Below are 20,321 nucleotides of genomic sequence, written 5' to 3' on the forward strand. Positions count from 1 at the left end.
TATGTGGCTTTGATTTGAATCCAAGGTAAGCGTTAATATAGCTAACCAACTGAAGCAGGTGCTGACTGCCTGTCCCAGAGAGAGAGAGAGAGAGAGAGAGAGAGACAGAGAGAGAGAGAGAGACAGAGAGAGACAGAGAGAGAGAGAGAGAGAGAGAGAGACAGAGAGAGAGAGAGAGACAGAGGTCTGGAGACGGTTTGCCTCCTCATTATCTTTACTTTCAGCGGTTTAAATTTCAATACAGAGCCCCTTTTGTTTATTCAAGCTATGTTTTGATGCTCATCATTGTCCCCCTTAGTGTGGCAGCACTGAGTCCCGGCACACACACACACAGTAGGTGTACACACACACAGACACGTACACACACAAACTGCGTGGGCGTGCTGATGAGTCTTGTTTGTGATTGGGGTTTAGAACGCTGGAGGAAGAGAATTATCCGGAGGTTTTGTGAGTGCAGTGACCTCTTTCGGGTACAGTGTTTTTGCCAGAGAAGACAGGACATGGAGCGACACTCAGTACCCATCACCCACTCCAAGAACCACTGTTTCAAGGCTCACTGTTTTGCTTTTTTGTCTTTGTCATTTGTTGAAACCATACAAAGCCTCTTATTGAAAGTGCAAAAGAGAAGATCCTCATTGGTACTTTCAAATCTCCATTTTTTTTTGCCAAATTCCCATGGTGGACAGAATGTCAGAACGTAGGACAGCTGGACCATTCATTGTGGCTCAGCTCACCGCTCAAAGCACACTACACTACACAAACACCCACAACCCCACCCCCCCTCACACACGCGAAGGGAATACTTCGTGGGTATGTTTCTTGTGAAACATGCCCTCAAACCCCACCCCATGCACTCACACACAAAGGAAACCCCTAGATCCCCCCCCCCCCCCCTCCCCTCCCGTCCACCGACGCGGTGGCTGAAATGACGACACGACAGCTCACGACCTGGAACTAAATCCATTTATTTTCTTGGTATTATTACCTAAGGGGAGGTTCAGGTTTCCTCACTCTGAAACTACCAGTCTGCGTCAGAATGACCTGGAAGCCATGGTTCAGTTATCTTTAATCAATCACGACAAACCACAGATAACTTTACTCATCAGTAGTTACTTACTCCTGAACTTCCTTTTCGGGGGAAATGTGTGATGTAAAAGTGCATGTGATGACAATGGTTTATAAGGCAATATGTCATACACTTTTTAATTTTTTTTTACTGATCATGTCAAAATAAATCAGTGTACAAAAGCAAAGAGAGTATCGTTGGGGCCAGTAACGGTCGCTGGTTCGAATCCCTATAATGACTAGGTGAAAGATATGTCGATGTGCCCTTGAACAAAGCACTTAACCCTAATTGCTCAATGTAAGGCACTCTGGATAATAACATTTGCTAAATTACTAAAACGTTAATGTAAATGCACCACTGGCAGGAATACTTTGTGCAGGACTCTTTTTCCCATTTGCTCATTGTTAACATCTCTAAAACGCAGAGCTCATGGGAACATTATCTTGTATGCATCGCACCTCTGCCGGCTACGTTCTTGATTGGCATTCACCTAGAACTTGAACCCCGGACTCCAATGTATTACTGCAGGTACCTTGTACAACATCCAGTCTACGCTACGATGACTAAAGAGAGTAACATGACTGGTCTCTTTCATTTCCAAGGAACCAACGTTATTGTGTGGAAATGTTTCGGGTTGTACCACATGACAGAGGTCACTAGAGAGGAAGAAAGAATCGTCAATGAAGGATATTAGAGGAGAAATCGTCCACAGGTCTAATTATAGACTCTTAGGTTTGTTGGTGCGTAGAGCAAAAAAAGTAATCTGCTATGAATAGAAAAGAGAGCGAGGTCAGCGCTCAGTATCTGCAGTGGAATAGAGGAGGAATATCTAACCGTCAGATGGAATAAAAGGAGAAATATCTAACCGTCAGATGGAATAGAGGAGGAATATCTAACCGTCAGATGGAATAGAGGAGGAATATCTAACCGTCAGATGGAATAGAGGAGGAACATCTTACCGTCAGATGGAATAGAGGAGGAATATCTAACCGTCAGATGGAATAGAGGAGGAACATCTAACGGTCAGATGGAATAAAAGGAGGAACGTCTAACCGTCAGATGGAATAGAGGAGGAACATCTAACCGTCAGATGGAATAGAGGAGGAATATCTAACCGTCAGATGGAATAGAGGAGGAATATCTAACCGTCAGATGGAATAGAGGAGGAATATCTAACCGTCAGATGGAATAGAGAAGGAATATCTAACCGTCAGATGGAATAGAGGAGGAATATCTAACCGTCAGATGGAATAAAAGGAGGAACATCTTACCGTCAGATGGAATAGAGGAGGAACATCTTACCGTCAGATGGAATAGAGGAGGAACATCTAACCGTCAGATGGAATAGAGGAGGAACATCTAACCGTCAGATGGAATAGAGGAGGAACGTCTAACCGTCAGATGGAATAGAGGAGGAACGTCTAACCGTCAGATGGAATAGAGGAGGAACATCTAACCGTCAGATGGAATAGAGGAGGAACGTCTAACCGTCAGATGGAATAGAGGAGGAATATCTAACCGTCAGATGGAATAAAAGGAGGAACATCTAACCGTCAGATGGAATAAAAGGAGGAATATCTAACGGTCAGATGGAATAAAAGGAGGAATATCTAACGGTCAGATGGAATAGAGGAGGAACATCTAACGGTCAGATGGAATAGAGGAGGAATATCTAACCGTCAGATGGAATAAAAGGAGGAATATCTAACGGTCAGATGGAATAGAGGAGGAATATCTAACCGTCAGATGGAATAAAAGGAGGAATATCTAACGGTCAGATGGAATAGAGGAGGAACATCTAACCGTCAGATGGAATAGAGGAGGAATATCTAACCGTCAGATGGAATAAAAGGAGGAATATCTAACCGTCAGATGGAATAAAAGGAGGAATATCTAACCGTCAGATGGAATAGAGGAGGAATATCTAACCGTCAGATGGAATAAAAGGAGGAATATCTAACCGTCAGATGGAATAAAAGGAGGAACATCTAACCGTCAGATGGAATAGAGGAGGAACATCTAACCGTCAGATGGAATAGAGGAGGAACATCTAACCGTCAGATGGAATAGAGGAGGAACATCTAACCGTCAGATGGAATAGAGGAGGAACATCTAAAGGTCAGATGGAATAGAGGAGGAATATCTAACCGTCAGATGGAATAAAAGGAGGAATATCTAACCGTCAGATGGAATAAAAGGAGGAATATCTAACGGTCAGATGGAATAGAGGAAGAATATCTAACCGTCAGATGGAATAGAGGAGGAATATCTAACCGTCAGATGGAATAGAGGAGGAATATCTAACGGTCAGATGGAATAGAGGAGGAATATCTAACGGTCAGATGGAATAGAGGAGGAACATCCAACCGTCAGATGGAATAGAGGAGGAACATCTAACCGTCAGATGGAATAGAGGAGGCATATCTAACCGTCAGATGGAATAGAGGAGGAATATCTAACGGTCAGATGGAATAGAGGAGGAATATCTAACCGTCAGATGGAATAGAGGAGGAATATCTAACGGTCAGATGGAATAGAGGAGGAATATCTAACCGTCAGATGGAATAGAGGAGGAATATCTAACGGTCAGATGGAATAGAGGAGGAATATCTAACCGTCAGATGGAATAGAGGAGGAATATCTAACCGTCAGATGGAATAGAGGAGGAACATCTAACCGTCAGATGGAATAAAAGGAGGAATATCTAACGGTCAGATGGAATACATTTTCCTTTATTTCACAGCAAAGAACGTGTGGACTTTGCTCTTTTTCTATTCATTGAAGGGAGAGTCTCGAGTTCATTTTTTTAAATTTTTTTAATTTTTTTTTACATGGGTCGATTGGTAACTGGATATTCCCATGCGAGGGCCAACTTCCTGTATTACAAAAACCCAAATCCACTGCTTTAAACTTCCTGCTTTGTCATGCTTCCTCTGACCCCTCCCTCCCCCAGATATTTCTCAATCTCTTAGGTTCCCATTACAAATCTTAATATCAAGCCGCTGCGGTTTAGGTCATTGTTTTCATTGACCTTACTTGCTCCTTTGGCAGCCAGTGACCTGGTCAGTCAGTAGCCAGATGAGCACAACTTTGTTTGAGGCTCTGTACTTTTCCATGACACATGCGTGACATGCATCTGCTAGAGTGGAGCACATCAGTCCATTGTTCAATGCTGTGACTCCATCTGGTGGAGACCACAGAGAAAGACCAATCTGAACCTCGGTAATTAGTATCCCTTATTAGAAGTGCTACTTCATTGTTATCACAGTGAATATAAATATACAAACAAATCTGACACATCTAAGCTAATCTAACATCAACGAAACTTCACATATGTACTCTGATCGACAAACGCAATGGGCACCAAATCAATGTCGACTTTATTTCAAGTTTAGGAAATGCAAATCATTTGCCAAAGCAACATTTGACAAATGTATAGCCAAAGTATGTAACATATAAAATATGGTTTATTTTCAATATGATAAAAAAAAAAAGAAGACAATTCTAAAACCTTGATATGTGTGAAAGCGTAAACTGTAGAAAATGGGACAATTGTGAGCCGACAGTATTTGTTAATCTGCCCGTTTGATTCTACGTCTCTATCAGCTGGATAATATTCATGCAACCAAAATGGCTTTTTTCCTTAAAGAAAGAAAGAAAGAACTAAAAGAGACCAAGTATAAAAAGATATGGGTAATTGGTATAAACAAACATACTAATTCCACATTTCAATCGTCAACCTCTTGCCACGTTGATACCCCCCCCCCTCCCCCGTGACCTCTAGAGTATCTCCAATCTCCGAGCCCTGACTGTTTCACACAGTGATACCGCAGTGTCTTACTCAAAAAAAAAGGTAACTGTGCATTTGCATAGCCAGACGCTATTGATTTGCATTGAAGTAGGTGGAGTGCGTTTACCGTGGCTGGAAACCTGGAGAGGACAGCAGGGCTATTATATTATGAACGTGTATCACATGACCGTCTGTCTATAAACAAAAAACCACAGAGGGAAATGTGGTTCTCTTGTACAACGTGCATCATAGTTGTACACAAATTCAGCATACAGACACACAACTGCTAAGAAATAGATACACTTTATAAAAATAAATACAATAAAAAAATTAAAAATAAAAAAAAGTACTGAAAACTGCTACAGTAGATGGTAGAAGCTGGGTAACAATAACATCTCTCTCCGAGGTCCATCAGGTGCACTGTAGTGAGAGTCTCTCTCCGAGGTCCATCAGGTGCACTGTAGTGAGCGTCTCTCTCAGAGGTCCATCAGCTGCACTGTAGTGAGCGTCTCTCTCAGAGGTCCATCAGGTGCACTGCAGTGAGAGTCTCTCTCAGAGGTCCATCAGGTGCACTGCAGTGAGAGTCTCTCTCAGAGGTCCATCAGGTGCACTGTAGTGAGCGTCTCTCTCAGAGGTCCATCAGGTGCACTGTAGTGAGCGTCTCTCTCAGAGGTCCATCAGGTGCACTGTAGTGAGCGTCTCTATCCGAGGTCCATCAGGTGCACTGTAGTGAGCGTCTCTCTCAGAGGTCCATCAGGTGCACTGTAGTGAGCGTCTCTCTCAGAGGTCCATCAGCTGCACTGTAGTGAGCGTCTCTATCCGAGGTCCATCAGGTGCACTGTAGTGAGCGTCTCTCTCCAAGGTCCATCAGGTGCACTGTAGTGAGCGTCCACTTTCTTAGCTCCAGTCGGATGATGTTGTTATAGCTGTTTATATGCGAGGAGGAAGATGATGACGCAAGTAAGCACCACCATCATCATCACCACTGACACCAGGAGGGAGGCTCTGCATCCTGGTCTACGACACAGTCTCAGCAGTGCCCCGAGCCGTCGCCTCCGCCCCCCCTCTACGTCCCCGCTGTCTCCTGCGTGGCTAGGCAGCCCCACATCCAGAGAGTGACTAATAGAACGCAGTGAGTTCAGAGGGGGGGGTGCATCAGTGGTCCTCTTCACCTGCAGCTTGCCCTTGTTGCGGTTGAAGCGGATGCTGTAGACTCGCTGCATGGCCGCGGGGAGGTAAGAGAGCACGGCTCGGTCCGTGGTCAGCTTGGGCAACCCCAGGTCGGGTAGCGGTGTGTGGCCCCGGCACAACGGGCACTGGATGGAGTCCGGCTTGGCTGACTTGACATTCATACGGGCCAGGCACTCCAGGCAGAAGGTGTGATTGCACTGGAGCATCTTGGGAGTGCGGAAGACATTGTTGAACTGGCTGAAGCAGATGGCACATTCCAGGTCTGGGGCGCCCTCGTCAAGGGGGGGCTGGAAACCGAGTTGTGGCTCCTGGTAGGGGTCCATGGTTGGGACTGGTGGGCAGCAATGGGAGGTCAGAGGAGACCTCGGGAATCAACAGGAATGTAGGAGGTCAACTGCCATTGACATGTGACCGCTGGGAACCTGAGGAGGACACAACATTGTGATGATGCACCTGTAACATGGTACCTCTTACCCAGGGGCGTATTCATTAGTGCACACATTTTGCAATAAAAACGATGCATTTGTTATTGGACAAGTTCAGGTTAGTCCCTCCCCGTTTGGTTCCTAGTGAATACAACCCAGGGAAGTAAGGCAACGTCAACATAGAAATGCTATGATAATGAAGAAAACATCTCCTATATCTGTAGATAGGAGGCTGTGTTACACAAGAGGGCGTAGCAGCAGCTGATCAGTCATCAATCGATCAACTGATCAGTCATCACTTTTTTTACTGGTATAAGAAATGTGGTGGAAACTCCCACTAGGCCGTAAACTCGCACTAGGCCCAGTAACGGGGGGGGGGTTCCAGACCGTTCCATTGACAAGACCGCCGCACATTCAACAAATCTGATCTAACAAAATTAACATTTGTCAAATCTGTCATGATTGATGTAGTGTAACAGAACCACAATGTGGTTATTAAAGTCGGATTTGGATAGAACATTTAGAAGTTGTCCCCTTTTCAGGTTTAGAAGTAGTGACTGCTAAATGCTAACTCCAGTTCGTATAATCCGGTTAGCGTAGCTAGCATACAGGAAATCGGTGGTGGTAGTCAAAGTCGCGTTTAACCGCAACGCTGTTGATTGGTTAAGATTCCATGAACATGTGTTGGGGTTGACATCCATACGAGCATTATGCCCCGATTTGAACCTCAACATAGTGAAACGTGACCCGAGTTTAGACCGTCGTGAGACAGGTTAGTTTTACCCTACTGATGATGTGCTGTTGCAGTAGTTTGGGGCACACATTTTGCTACGGGGGCAATGAAGAGATTTGAGAACTTTCCCCACGTGTTTCCATGACATTTCCATTGTTTTGGTCGAGTTTGATTGACCTCGTTGCCGCATCTACACCTCCACTAATCCAACACTTGTAGATTGTGGGAAGGAACCGAATGTGTGCAAACGTCAGGAGAAAGGTGATATCTGGACACTCACTCAGAAAAACGTTTGTTTTATTGAGGGAGCCATGTAGAAATGGGGAGCATCATTTCTATTTAAAATCTTTATGTTGACAGGGAGTCAAAGCTGAAACCGAGGTCTCTTTTCCAGATGAGCCCTGTTGAGCGCCACAATATACAGGACACACATTAAACTAAACATCCATATTCACATTAAAATACACATAATAGAGGCAACAATTCCTCAAATGTTAAAGTGCTTCATGGAACAAAGCGTTTTCTAAATTCAAACAGCAACTAGACAGTCTTCCAAGCTGAAACGTGTCGTCTTACAAGTCAGGAATTGAGGAAGTATCGCCAAGTAAAGGTTTGTCAAATTCTCTGTGCTACGCTTACCTTCCTAATCAGCCAGCTGGAGGAGCATTAGTTATGGTCTGACTAGGCAGATTTTAGCCAGCTGGAGGAGCATCAGTCATGGTCTGACTAGGCAGATTTTAGCCAGCTGGAGGAGCATCAGTAATGGTCTGACTAGGCAGATTTTAGCCAGCTGGAGGAGCATTAGTAATGGTCTGACTAGGCAGATTTTAGCCAGCTGGAGGAGCATTAGTCATGGTCTGACTAGGCAGATTTTAGCCAGCTGGAAGAGCATTAGTAATGGTCTGACTAGGCAGAATTTAGCCAGCTGGAGGAGCATCAGTCATGGTCTGACTAGGCAGAATTTAGCCAGCTGGAAGAGCATTAGTAATGGTCTGACTAGGCAGAATTTAGCCAGCTGGAGGAGCATCAGTCATGGTCTGACTAGGCAGATTTTAGCCAGCTGGAGGAGCATTAGTAATGGTCTGACTAGGCAGATTTTAGCCAGCTGGAGGAGCATTAGTAATGGTCTGACTAGGCAGATTTTAGCCAGCTGGAGGAGCATTAGTAATGGTCTGACTAGGCAGATTTTAGCCAGCTGGAGGAGCATTAGTAATGGTCTGACTAGGCAGATTTTAGCCAGCTGGAGGAGCATTAGTAATGGTCTGACTAGGCAGATTTTTAACAGCTAGGTTCATCTGTGTCAAGGAAACCACCCCTCAGAATACTGTGTCAATAGTAGCCCTTGATCATGATTCCCAGTCCCATTACAATACACATAGGAGTCATTGGACGAAGGCCGCTTCTGTAGGGGGGTTGCTAGGCCTGAACATTAACACACATCGCTTGCAGTGTGGTTTTAGAAGCATAAGGACATATTTCATGTCGGTGAGAAATAATTTCCAAAAAACAAAAAAACATTCAATTGATACACACCTTTATAGGGTTAGGGTTCCCACATGGCCAGATCGCCATGTTACAGCGCTCGTTTATGGAGAACAGAGTGGCCTACCTGTGCTAATTAGCCATCTGTGTCTCCGAACACCTGTGTGTAAACGGAAGACGCAAAAGTGTTGTCACTGAAAATAACTGTCAGCTGCAACTGTTTTAAAACAATGTACAGTAAAGTGTTTATTTTGCATTTGTGAAATAATTTTGATGTGATATGAAAGTAGAGGACTTTGTTTCTAGACCTGTGCCGCAATTTAGAATCGATTCACGTTTAGATGGGAGTACTTGGGGCTGTTTTGGCTTCCAGAGCCAACTCACCCTTTAAACAGAACGTGTAAGGTCCTTGGACTATAAGGACTAACATTAGGTTCCTTTAGTCTAATACGGAGCTGTGTCAATAGGTATTGTAATATGGCTCACCAATCTAACTGCAGACCTTACTGCAATCTCCTTGATTTTTCTTAAAATGCATGGAAGGTAAACAGGTTTAGGTGGTTTCATGTAAAGGATGCCCTGCTCTCACATTTATGGGTCAAATGAAGTAGTCATAGCAACACATTCATTGTATGCAAAAGAGAAGGACAACTTTAGTTCCGCAATCTACCACTACACTAATCTAGGCTACTAGCTGACATTCAGTATGAACTAGTCTATCAATTTAAGAGAAATACATACAGAAAAGGACTGATATAATGTGTAGGCTACATCACCTGAGTGAGAAACACATTCAAGTTCATATTTCTTACAGATCAGGCAAGGCAACATACACCAATATGAAGTTTCCATAAACCCCCAAGAAAAAAACCCTACTTACTGGTAAAATAGGTGAATGTGGATAACTTGCCAGAATGTAATCCGACCTACAAGAGGAAATATTAAGGCTACATCCTTATTTGACAGCTGTAAGGAGGAGTGACGTCCGATGGGCCTTTTGACCTGAAAGCAGCAGAGGTGCCCAGAAGAAATACAAGCCTGCCGTATTCACTTTTGAAAGTTAACCCCGAGTCCAACTTAAAAAAAAAAAAAATTGTTATGAACTATGGAATGAAAAACTACAGTTGAAGTAGTTACCATGTCGCTCATACAGTCGTGGTTAAAGCGTGATCTTGCCGGTGAAAGGCGAGCGCAGGCAGATCCCCTGGAGCAAGGTCATAGAGCGCGCTCTTCCACACAAACTCTTGATCTTTAGGTTGTGATACTACTTTGCTTCAACTCAGCTCCTTTGCTCTCGGCTTTGGGTAAGTCAGTATTTGAATACTGTTACAATATGAGGAAACATGTTCGGGGTAGCTAGTCAAATGAGCGACTCGGAAATATTAGGCCTATCTGTGTAAACATACTTGGCTCGGTGAGCGCGAGCGGGCGTCCGTGGGTAGTCGTTTGGAAATGCACATACCTAATATAGGCGTCGTTGCACCTGTCGCGACTTTATGTAGATTAGCGAGTCGACCTCAAAACTCCACATAATACCGACTACTCATTAGTTGTCTTGGAAATAAAATGAAAACGTGTCTTGTCTGTCATGGCTTATACAAATGCTGTAGGTAGATAGGCCCTATGGTATGAAGTCACTTGGCAGTACAGGATTTTATATAAAAAATTGGATTTCCCAAAAACCTTGCTTGGCGAAGACATTTGATGATGATAATTATTGTGAAATGTGAGTAGTAGACTTATCTAAAACAAAAAAAAACCGTTTAGGTGGCTTTTCATGTTTTTGAATATGTTTTTATTGGTGACAGATGAGAACAGGAGAAATGTAAGGAGTAGGGTTGGGGGAGGTCATTCTAATCTTAGATCTAGGGTACATAGGGTAAAATTCAGCCTGGAGCCCCCCCCCCCCCCCCCCCCCCACCACTCACTAAGGACTCAGAGATTGAAGCATTGTCATTTCACTGGTGAGATTAGTGAATGTGTTGGCATTGGTAAAACATAAAGACTAACATACAGTAACAATCAGATTTATTAGATCAAACATAAAGACCAACACAGACAGAGCTAACACAACGGAACCCACACCCTTCTCTTATTCTAGTCAAATATGGCTTGCATCCCAAATTACACCCTATTCGCTGTTTAGTGCAACAACTTTTAAACAGGGCCCATAGGGCTCCGGTCCAAAATAGTGCACTATATAGGGTATAGGGTCCCATTTGTGACGCAGACATAGGAGACAATGGGAAGGTTAGATTCCAACCAAGAGCATCATTGATTATTACACAGAACAGTGGCATCTCGTGCTTGTGGCCACTCATGGTTGACACTGATGCAATGTTTGTATGCATACTGAACAAAAATATAAACGCAACAATTTTAAAATGTTTTTTTTTACTGAGTTACAGTTCATATAAGGAAATCAGTCAATTGAAATAAATTCCTTGGGCTCTAATCTATGGATTTCATATGACACAGGGTGGGGGTGCAGACATGGGTGGGCCTGGGAGAGCATAGGCCCACCCACTGGGGAGCCAGGCCAGCCAATCAGGCCCACCCACTGGGGAGCCAGGACCAGCTGATCAGAATGAGTTTTCCCCCCTCCCACCAAAAGGGCTTTATTACAGACAGAAATGATCCCGCAGGTGATGAAGCTGGGTGTGGAGGTCGTGGTTACACGTGGTCTGCCGTTGTGAGGCCGGTTAGACGTACTTCCAATTGCTCTAAAACGACGTTGGAGGCGGCTTATGGTAGAGAAATTGACATTCAATTCTTTGGCAACAGCTCTGGTGGACATTCCTGCAGTCAGCATGCCAATTGCACGCTCCTTCAAACCTTGAGACATCTGTAGCATTGTGTTACAAAACTGCACATTTTAGAGTGGCCTTTTATTGCCCCCAGCACAAGGTGCTGCTGTGTAATTATCGTGCGGTTTAAAATCAGCTTCTTGATATGCCACACCTGTCAGGTGGATGGATTATCTTGACAAAATGATAAAATATTCACTAACAGGAACGTAAAAACAAATTTGTTCACAACATTTTTGAGAAAATAAGTATTTTGTTCATATGGAACCATTTCTGGGATCTTTTTTTAAATTTTTATTTCAGCTCGTGAAAACATGGGACCACCACTTTACATGTTGCTCTTGATATGTTGTCATTCAGTGTATGTTTGTATGACACCAACAGGCTCCTGAACAGCTTCTATCCCTAAGCCGTAAGACTGCTAAATAGCTAACAAAATGGCTACATGGTCTTTCTGAGTTGACCCGTGTCTTTTTATTTTTTTGTTGCACAATTCTCTATGCACACCCACAGGACTCTACAGTCACGTACACACCCGCATACAATCACAATTTACGCTGCTGCTACACTGTTTATCATATATCCCGATGCCTAGTCACCTTACCCCTATACATATCTACCTCTCACTCCAGTATCCCTGCATATTGTTAATATGGTATTGGAACTGACCCTGTATATACAGTGGGGCAAAAAAGTATTTAGTCAGCCACCAATTGTGCAAGTTCTCCCACTTAAAAAGATGAGAGGCCTGTAATTTTCATCATAGGTACACTTCACCTATGACAGACAAAATGAGAAGAAAAAAAATCCAGAAAATCACATTGTAGGATTTTTAATACATTTATTTGCAAATTATGGTGGAAAATAAGTATTTGGTCAATAACAAAAGTTTCTCAATACTTTGTTATATACCCTTTGTTGGCAATGACAGAGGTCAAACATTTTGTCTGTCATAGTTGAAGTGTACCTATGATGAAAATTACAGGCCTCTCATCTTTTTAAGTGGGAGAACTTGCACAATTGGCGGCTGACTAAATACTTTTTTGCCCCACTGTAGCTTCTTACTTTGTTCTTGCTATTTTCTACCTTGTGTTCTTTTTTTGTGTGCTACATTTGGAGCTTGAAAGAAAAGGCATTTCACTGTACTTGTGCACATGACATTAAAACTTGAAACTGTATGGGATGTGTTCCCATCAGAATGTGTTAGCCATGTGACTGGCGAGTTAACTCCTGTAGCTAAAGCCCTTTCGTGATGTGTTGGTATAGTGTCTCTTCGTGCCTATCCAATTCCTCAGAGGTAACTATCTACAGCAGGGATTCCCAAACTGTTTTGACCCGCGATCCCACTTGGATAAGAAAAATGTTTTCGCGACCCCAATAAAAAAAAAATCAACAGCCATGGTTAACTTTTTAAATTTGGGCTATGACAGTCTATTGACAGTCTATATGACAGTCTATTACAATTATCAGTCTGACAGTACTTTTGACAGTATTTCAATCTGAAGGGCATAGGTTTTGAAATGCATTGGGAAGTTCAGATGATCATCAGCCAATCATTTTATACTGTGTGTTTTTCTGTGAAGAAAGTTACATCGTCATTGATGTTATTCACCCCCCCCCCCCCCCCACCCCAGTCTGATTTAGTGCTTGGTCTAGAACAGCTGTTCTAATGAGTTCTGCTTGTCAGTCTTGTCCATTCTGTTCTAAAGGAGTGTGCTGCTTGTGGGCATTGCAGAAGGGAAGACACACATGTGTTCCTTAGAGTCTTATCATTCAGTGATTGGGGGGGGGTCATAGTATTTTGTAGCTTAAACCGTTCGAAAGATGGAGCCACATTTGTAGGAAGAAAACAGAACCGCTCTGTTTATTACAACCATATCTAGCGACTACCGGAGGTTACTGATGTAATCCCGCCTCTATTAACCAAGCGCAAATGTAACATTTTATTTCAGAGTTTCTCTCGAGACCCCTATTTTTCAAAACTGGTGACCCCATTAGGGGGTCGCGACCCCTAGTTTGGCAAACGCTGACCTACAGTGTGGCAGTATCTCAGTCAGTTTAATACAAATAGATTGCATTCCATAAGTTCCCATTTTTGCCAGCGTAATAACGGAGTATGACACAGAAGTCGAGTATCACAAGCTGGGTCGACATTATCACTGCCGAGTTGCGCTGTAGCTCCAGTTGGTAGAGTATGGCGCTTGCCACACCAGGATAGTGAGTTCGATTCCCGGCACCACTCATACGTAAAAAATAAAAAATATACGCACGCATGACTAAGTCATCACTTTGGATAAAAGCGGCTGATAAAATGTGGTAAGTTATTATATTATTAAAAAATGGGGTCGTGAAGCCATTTCAAATAAACTGTCGTAAGAACGTAAGTGTCACTCTCCTCCTGTAAAGTTTCACCCTAGTCCGGTCTGAAGTAGACACTTTATTCTGGGTGTATTCATTAGTGCACACCGAAGCAAAATGCATTTTTGCAACTGAATATTTAGCAATGAACATTTGCTCTTATTGGACAAGTTCAGGATGAGTCCCTCCACGTTTCGGGCCCGTTTGGTTCCTAGTGAATACACCCCTGCTCTAAAGGATTCATGATTTATCTGCCCGCTCTATTTTAGAGTGGTTACAGTTTTTCCTAAACTATCCGATTAACGATTCCACAATTGTCTACTTGTACGTGCTAAAGCTATCACTATCCACTTAGTCTCCAAACATCCAAAACATTTCTGTTGTACCAAGACATCCCGAAACAGTTGGGCCTCGCCTGATGCTCTGAGTACAATGTCTAGGGCTCGCCCTGATTTAGAATGACTCGCAGGGGGTCTTCTCCCATCAGTTGACCCAGGGATGGTGTCTCCTGATCGGGTCCATCTGACTTAAAGGGCCCCGCTGGCTTGGAGGTCTGTGTGGCCCACAGTGTAATGGGTTTTTGGGTTACCGTGCCGGCACCGGTCCTGTGCCCTCATCAGAAGCGCGCCACCTCCTTTAGGTCCAGCCCATCCTTGTGATGGTGGAGTATGTGGAGCCCTGTGTTAAAGCTGGCACACAGCAGACTGCTGGAGTCACTTGGGGCCAAAGACACCAAAGGACCTGATCCATCCAGGGTCAGAGTGGTCAGACAGGCTTCAGAGAGAGAAAGAGTGACAAGGAAAATAGGAAAGAACCATGATGAGAAGATAGAGGCCATTTAGCTCACTAGGGCAGGGCATCGTAGGGCAGTGTTACCTGCAGTGTTTTGATCCCAGATTTTGACTGAGCAGTCATGAGAGGAGGACGCTACGAGCGCAGGGCCCCCGGGGCTGGAGGGCAGGAACACACAGCAAGCGGTGGTCTCGCGATGGCCCCGGTACTCTACCACCTTACAGCCAGGCTGCCTGAGGTCCCAAAGCTACAAACACACACAGAAAACACATGAGTGGGTGTGGGATTCACACAGTAACAATACTCCGTAGGGAAATTCTCTACAGTAGTGTGAACTTGTACACTTCCCCCTCGAGGTGGACAGGTGTGAACAACATGGTGGACATTTCCATCAGTCATTATTGCACCAAACCAATACCTTTCATTGGGGGGGGCGAACAGGTGCACAGTTCTGGAAAAGGGTAGAGAATTGGAAACCCAGACAGGGTTGAAGGGGGGGACTCACCGTAGCCTCACAGCCTTGGCCTCCGAAGCCATTGCTGCTGGACAGGAGGTGGTTACCGTTGGCGCTGATGTCACAGTGTGTCTGGATGTATTGCTTGGCTGGGAACGTGTTAGTGACCTGCCAGGTACGACTGTCCCACACCCTGCAACATTCAAAATGCATGTATCAACCGGGAGCACTACATTCAGAGGCGGGTGGGAGGAGCTATAGGAGGACGGGCTCATTGTAATGGCCGGAATGGATTACATGGAACGGTATCCAACACATTCAACATATGGAACATTCATTCCATTCCAGCCTATGCATTGAGCCCGTCCTCATAGCTCCTCCCACTAGCCTCCTGACTGCATTACACACAGTAACACTGTTAGTGATCATACCCTGAGTGACTACCAACAGCATATAGCCTGGGGGCCAGTCTGTCGTCCTATAGCCTGGGGGCCAGTCTGTCGTCCTATAGCCTGGGCGCCAGTCTGTCGTCCTATAGCCTGGGGGCCAGTCTGTCGTCCTATAGCCTGGGGGCCAGTCTGTCGTCCTATAGCCTGGGGGCCAGTCTGTCGTCCTATAGCCTGGGGGCCAGTCTGTCGTCCTATAGCCTGGGGGCCAGTCTGTCGTCCTATAGCCTGGGCGCCAGTCTGTCGTCCTATAGCCTGGGCGCCAGTCTGTCGTCCTATAGCCTGGGCGCCAGTCTGTCGTCCTATAGCCTGGGGGCCAGTCTGTCGTCCTATAGCCTGGGGGCCAGTCTGTCGTCCTATAGCCTGGGGGCCAGTCTGTCGTCCTATAGCCTGGGGGCCAGTCTGTCGTCCTATAGCCTGGGGGCCAGTCTGTCGTCCTATAGCCTGGGGGCCAGTCTGTCGTCCTATAGCCTGGGGGCCAGTCTGTCGTCCTATAGCCTGGGGGCCAGTCTGTCGTCCTATGGCCTGGGGGCCAGTCTGTCGTCCTATGGCCTGGGGGCCAGTCTGTCGTCCTATGGCCTGGGGGCCAGTCTGTCGTCCTATGGCCTGGGGGCCAGTCTGTCGTCCTATGGCCTGGGGGCCAGTCTGTCGTCCTATGGCCTGGGGGCCAGTCTGTCGTCCTATGGCCTGGGGGCCAGTCTGTCGTCCTATGGCCTGGGGGCCAGTCTGTCGTCCTATGGCCTGGGGGCCAGTCTGTCGTCCTATGGCCTGGGGGCCAGTCTGTCGTCCTATAGCCTGGGCGCCAGTCTGTCGTCCTATAGCCTGGGGGCCAGTCTGTCGTCCTATAGCCTGGGGGCCAGTCTGTCGTCCTATAGCCTGGGGGCCAGTCTGTCGTCCTATAGCCTGGGGGCCAGTCTGTCGTCCTATAGCCTGGGGGCCAGTCTGTCGTCCTATAGCCTGGGGGCCAGTCTGTCGTCCTATAGCCTGGGGGCCAGTCTGTCGTCCTATAGCCTGGGGGCCAGTCTGTCGTCCTATAGCCTGGGGGCCAGTCTGTCGTCCTATAGCCTGGGGGCCAGTCTGTCGTCCTATAGCCTGGGGGCCAGTCTGTCGTCCTATAGCCTGGGGGCCAGTCTGTCGTCCTATAGCCTGGGGGCCAGTCTGTCGTCCTATAGCCTGGGGGCCAGTCTGTCGTCCTATAGCCTGGGGGCCAGTCTGTCGTCCTATAGCCTGGGGGCCAGTCTGTTACTGCTCTCTTGCAAACTCCTTATGGAATTGGTATTCAAGACATGTTTGGCTTGACAATGAAGTAGGCAAAAGCACCGACAGATTTGGGACCAGGCTATAACAACTTACCTGATGGTTTTATCCTCGGATGTCTGAACGATGGAGCTGCTCTCAGGTACCCAGCACACATGAGTAACCTGAAAAAGAGTCAGGCTCTATACGAAGGGTCATACGGAATCATATTTACAATACTTTTTTTGTGTATGTAATAATATAACGTTTAGTAGTGTGCAAGATTGATCTACATTTTGTATGTTTTTAAATGCCCGGATGTCATACTCATTTCCCATTTTTCATATAGTGTGAATTCCTTAAAAGGGATATTTTACTACAAAATAAATAAATAAATATATATAGTTTTAGTCCACTGTTGATATGATCCTAAAAATGTTGCATGTCAGCAGTAACATTTAAGAGCACTTTCAGTACAAAGTGAGATGGTCCAAACTATGCAAAACGCATCACCGAACTTTGTGATTTCACTTGAACATATTCATTAATGAAATTGCCTTTCCATTATGACGGTGCATTATGACACTTCCTCAGTATGGATGAGCTGTAGTATGTTCATCATTTGTACTAGTATAACTTTTTACTAAACCGTGTTTCTAAATAGTATGCAGTTCTGTTAGTGCCTAGTAAATACTTACAGTAAACAGTATGATAATATCATCCTACCTTTTTATAGTACCCTCAAAATCAAGGGACAGAAGAGTCACGTACCAGGTTTCTGGAGACTGTGTTCTTATGGACACGCTCGCCAGACTCAATGTCCCAGAGGCACATGGAGTTGTCACGGGAACCAGTGCACAGCCTCGACCCATCTAACGAAAATACAAGTATGGTTTACACACACACACACACACACACAGGTATTTATAATGGTGTTAATGCAAGTGTTTGAGGGGTGAAGGGGGAAGTTGTCCATAGACGCTGATCTTGAAGGTTAAGTTAAAAGGTTAAGATTGGGGGAGGAGGGAAAATCTGATCCTAGATCTGCACCTAGGGGGAAACTTCACCCTGTTTCTACCTGGACTGACGGCCAGCCCGTTGACCACCAGCTCATGGCCACAGAACTCCTGGATGGGCTCGTCCCCCTGGTTGAGATCCCACATCATAACACTCTTGTCTCGAGACGCACTAAAGATCCAAGTGCTTCCAGGAAAACACTCCACCTGGGGGAGAGAGAGAGAGAGGAGACAGAGACAGAGACAGAGAGAGAGAGAGAGAGAGGAGACAGAGAGAGAGAGGAGAGAGAGAGAGGAGACAGAGAGAGAGGAGGAGACACAGAGAGAGAGGAGACAGAGAGAGAGGAGGAGACAGAGAGAGAGAGAGAGAGGAGGAGACAGAGAGAGAGAGGAGGAGACAGAGAGAGAGAGAGAGAGGAGGAGACAGAGAGAGAGAGAGAGAGAGGAGGAGACAGAGAGAGAGAGAGGAGGAGACAGAGAGAGAGAGAGAGAGGAGGAGACAGAGAGAGAGAGAGGAGGAGACAGAGACAGAGAGAGAGAGAGAGAGAGAGAGAGAGAGAGAGAGAGAGAGAGAGAGAGAGAGAGAGAGAGAGAGATAGAGAGAGGAGGAGACAGAGAGAGAGGAGGAGACAGAGAGAGGGAGAGGAGGAGACTCGATAATTAGATACAGAATATCTACAAAACACATACAAAAAAAATTATTATAGCGAAACGTCGACGACAACATCTGTGCAGAGGTCAAATCGTGTGTGTGGGAGATGTATTTTTCTACTCTGTTACTCCCAGCACCACAATTGATATCTATTCTAAAGACTACAAACACACTAAGAAAAACAACAGCAGGCAGGCATCCATTCAATAGCCACAGCCACATTGCACCCTCTTCTTCAACTACCTCAGAGTGCACTGGCTGTTTACCTTGGTAACCTCTCTGTTGTGACCTTGGAATGACTGACATAACTTCCCTCCTCTCCAGTCATACACAACCACTGCCTGGGGAGAGATGAAACAGATTAGCAGTCAGTTTCCTGTACTATATTGTCACTCGTAATACATATGCATAAAACCTAGTCAATTTACTCACCATGTCACCTCCTCCAGACACACAGAGGTCTGAGGTCAGGTTGGTGACACAGTTGACGGCATCACGGTGGGCGGGTTCATACTGTATCACCTGACTAACAGCAGCATCCTCGCCATCACCTTTGGTCGCCCTGCAGAGGCACAACACAATTGCACCTCAAGAATAGCCTTCAATGACCTATTAGGCCTATTTGAGGTATGTCATGGGATTGTTACAATCTGAACCAAGCATCACACAGATTATCTGATCAATAAAACATCCAGGGTCTATCTTTAAACAGGTTTAGGTATGGGGGTCACTCAGCCTGTGTTGATGTTGCTGGCTGTCTTACCTGTACAGTTCAGAGCGTGACCTTCGGAACTTGCTCTGAAGTTTCCCCATGTTTGTGTCAGAACAACCTGGCTGTGGAAGCAAGCAGAGCTACCACCCAGGTCCCCAACCCATATGAGCAGATTAGGGTAGTGTTATTCTTCCAACTGTCAACCACCTTCTGCTGAAATATCAACCCAACACGCAGATTAATACAACGTGCACACACTCTGTCACTTGACACCGTTACAGTAGTCTACCTATTCAACTGTGTGATGATGTAAACACTCCATGAGCTAAATAAATAAATCGGGCGACAGACAGAAGGAAGCTTTATTCAGGAAGGAGGGTGAAATCCTATTATGATTACTGCCACATCGCATTAACCCAACCGACGACGACACTACTTCCATAGCTGTAGCAGTGTTATTTGGACACACACACCAGGCTAACGGTACTTTCAATGGTAAACAGATAAAAAATATTAAAAAATTACAGTGACTTGTCGAGCTAAAACAGGTGGTGGCAAGCCAGATCTATTTTTGCTTACCTGCCCAGCTGGGGTGCGTAATTGACTATGACTACTAAGCTAGCTAGCTGCTGGCTAGCTAGCTTGCTAACTTAATCTTGTTTTATCTCTCATGCCACGAGATGTGAATGAGCTAGCTAGTACTCGACGACGCATAATTGTGATAAATTAGACAACTTTACTCCCTTCTTCTCACAGATAAACTGTACTCCCGTTCCCGGTATTCGTAAACTTTCGCCGTAGATTGCCTCAAAAAAGCTATTTTTTTGCCGCGAACTCATCGCACTATTCACTTCCTAGCGACGCTTTCTCTGTTACCAGGCGAACTGAGGTCACCTGACACAGAGGGAGGAGCCACTTTGACAAAATAGCTTTCTAATAGTCCACTACCAAATAAAAGTCCGTGCTCTCATTTTGTGTGATTTTTGGGCATTTAAACTAGTGGCGTGGCAAGGCCCATGTAAGATGATGTAACCCAATATTGCAAGCTTTTATGTTGCTAAAACTATTTTCCCTACATAAAGAAACAAACATTAGGATATATTAAAGCATTTTGGAAATATAGTAAACACAGATACAAAAGGAGGAAATATCAACTATTCA

At 45.2% G+C, this 20,321-nt stretch overlaps 2 protein-coding genes across 4 annotated transcripts; both read right to left on the reverse strand.

Moving 5' to 3' along the window:
- Window positions 1-5,776: 5,776 nt before the first annotated feature.
- On the reverse strand, window positions 5,777-6,370 carry LOC139411896 (RING finger protein 223). Its single transcript, XM_071158646.1, has one exon. It carries the CDS (start codon window positions 6,368-6,370, stop codon window positions 5,777-5,779), a length of 594 nt encoding a protein of 197 aa, XP_071014747.1.
- Window positions 6,371-11,797: 5,427 nt separating this feature from the next.
- LOC139410588 (WD repeat domain 31) lies at window positions 11,798-20,065 on the reverse strand. 3 transcript variants are annotated; one of them, XR_011634518.1, is made up of 11 exons: window positions 19,740-20,065; window positions 19,212-19,373; window positions 18,881-19,010; window positions 18,715-18,789; window positions 17,859-18,003; window positions 17,552-17,652; window positions 16,898-16,965; window positions 15,150-15,291; window positions 14,729-14,891; window positions 12,462-14,626; window positions 11,798-12,271 (listed from the first exon to the last, which is right to left on the reverse strand). XR_011634518.1 is itself a non-coding variant. In XM_071155887.1 (10 exons), exons 2-10 carry the CDS (start codon window positions 19,259-19,261, stop codon window positions 14,469-14,471), a joined length of 1,032 nt encoding a protein of 343 aa, XP_071011988.1. In that variant the 5' UTR covers window positions 19,262-19,300; window positions 19,740-19,827; the 3' UTR covers window positions 13,116-14,468. The 3 variants fall into 3 exon arrangements, 2 of the variants coding, with proteins under 2 accessions (XP_071011988.1, XP_071011987.1); XM_071155887.1 differs by lacking the exon at window positions 11,798-12,271 and having other exon boundaries at window positions 13,116-14,626; window positions 19,212-19,300; window positions 19,740-19,827; XM_071155886.1 differs by lacking the exons at window positions 11,798-12,271; window positions 19,740-20,065 and having other exon boundaries at window positions 13,116-14,626; window positions 19,212-19,429.
- Window positions 20,066-20,321: the final 256 nt, after the last annotated feature.

Source organism: Oncorhynchus clarkii, chromosome 6 (genome assembly GCF_045791955.1).
Source record: "Oncorhynchus clarkii lewisi isolate Uvic-CL-2024 chromosome 6, UVic_Ocla_1.0, whole genome shotgun sequence".
Lineage (NCBI taxonomy): Eukaryota > Metazoa > Chordata > Actinopteri > Salmoniformes > Salmonidae > Oncorhynchus > Oncorhynchus clarkii.

Excerpts from the sequence above, each read along its gene's own strand:
- LOC139411896 (XM_071158646.1), bottom strand. The coding sequence starts at position 6,370 with ATGGACCCCTACCAGGAGCCACAACTCGGTTTCCAGCCCCCCCTTGAC.
- LOC139410588 (XM_071155887.1), bottom strand. The coding sequence starts at position 19,261 with ATGGGGAAACTTCAGAGCAAGTTCCGAAGGTCACGCTCTGAACTGTAC. Across the intron at positions 19,011-19,211 it reads TCACGCTCTGAACTGTACAG|GGCGACCAAAGGTGATGGCG; the intron begins GTAAGACAGCCA and ends GTGCCTCTGCAG. Across the intron at positions 15,292-16,897 it reads TCCGAGGATAAAACCATCAG|GGTGTGGGACAGTCGTACCT; the intron begins GTAAGTTGTTAT and ends TGAATGTTGCAG.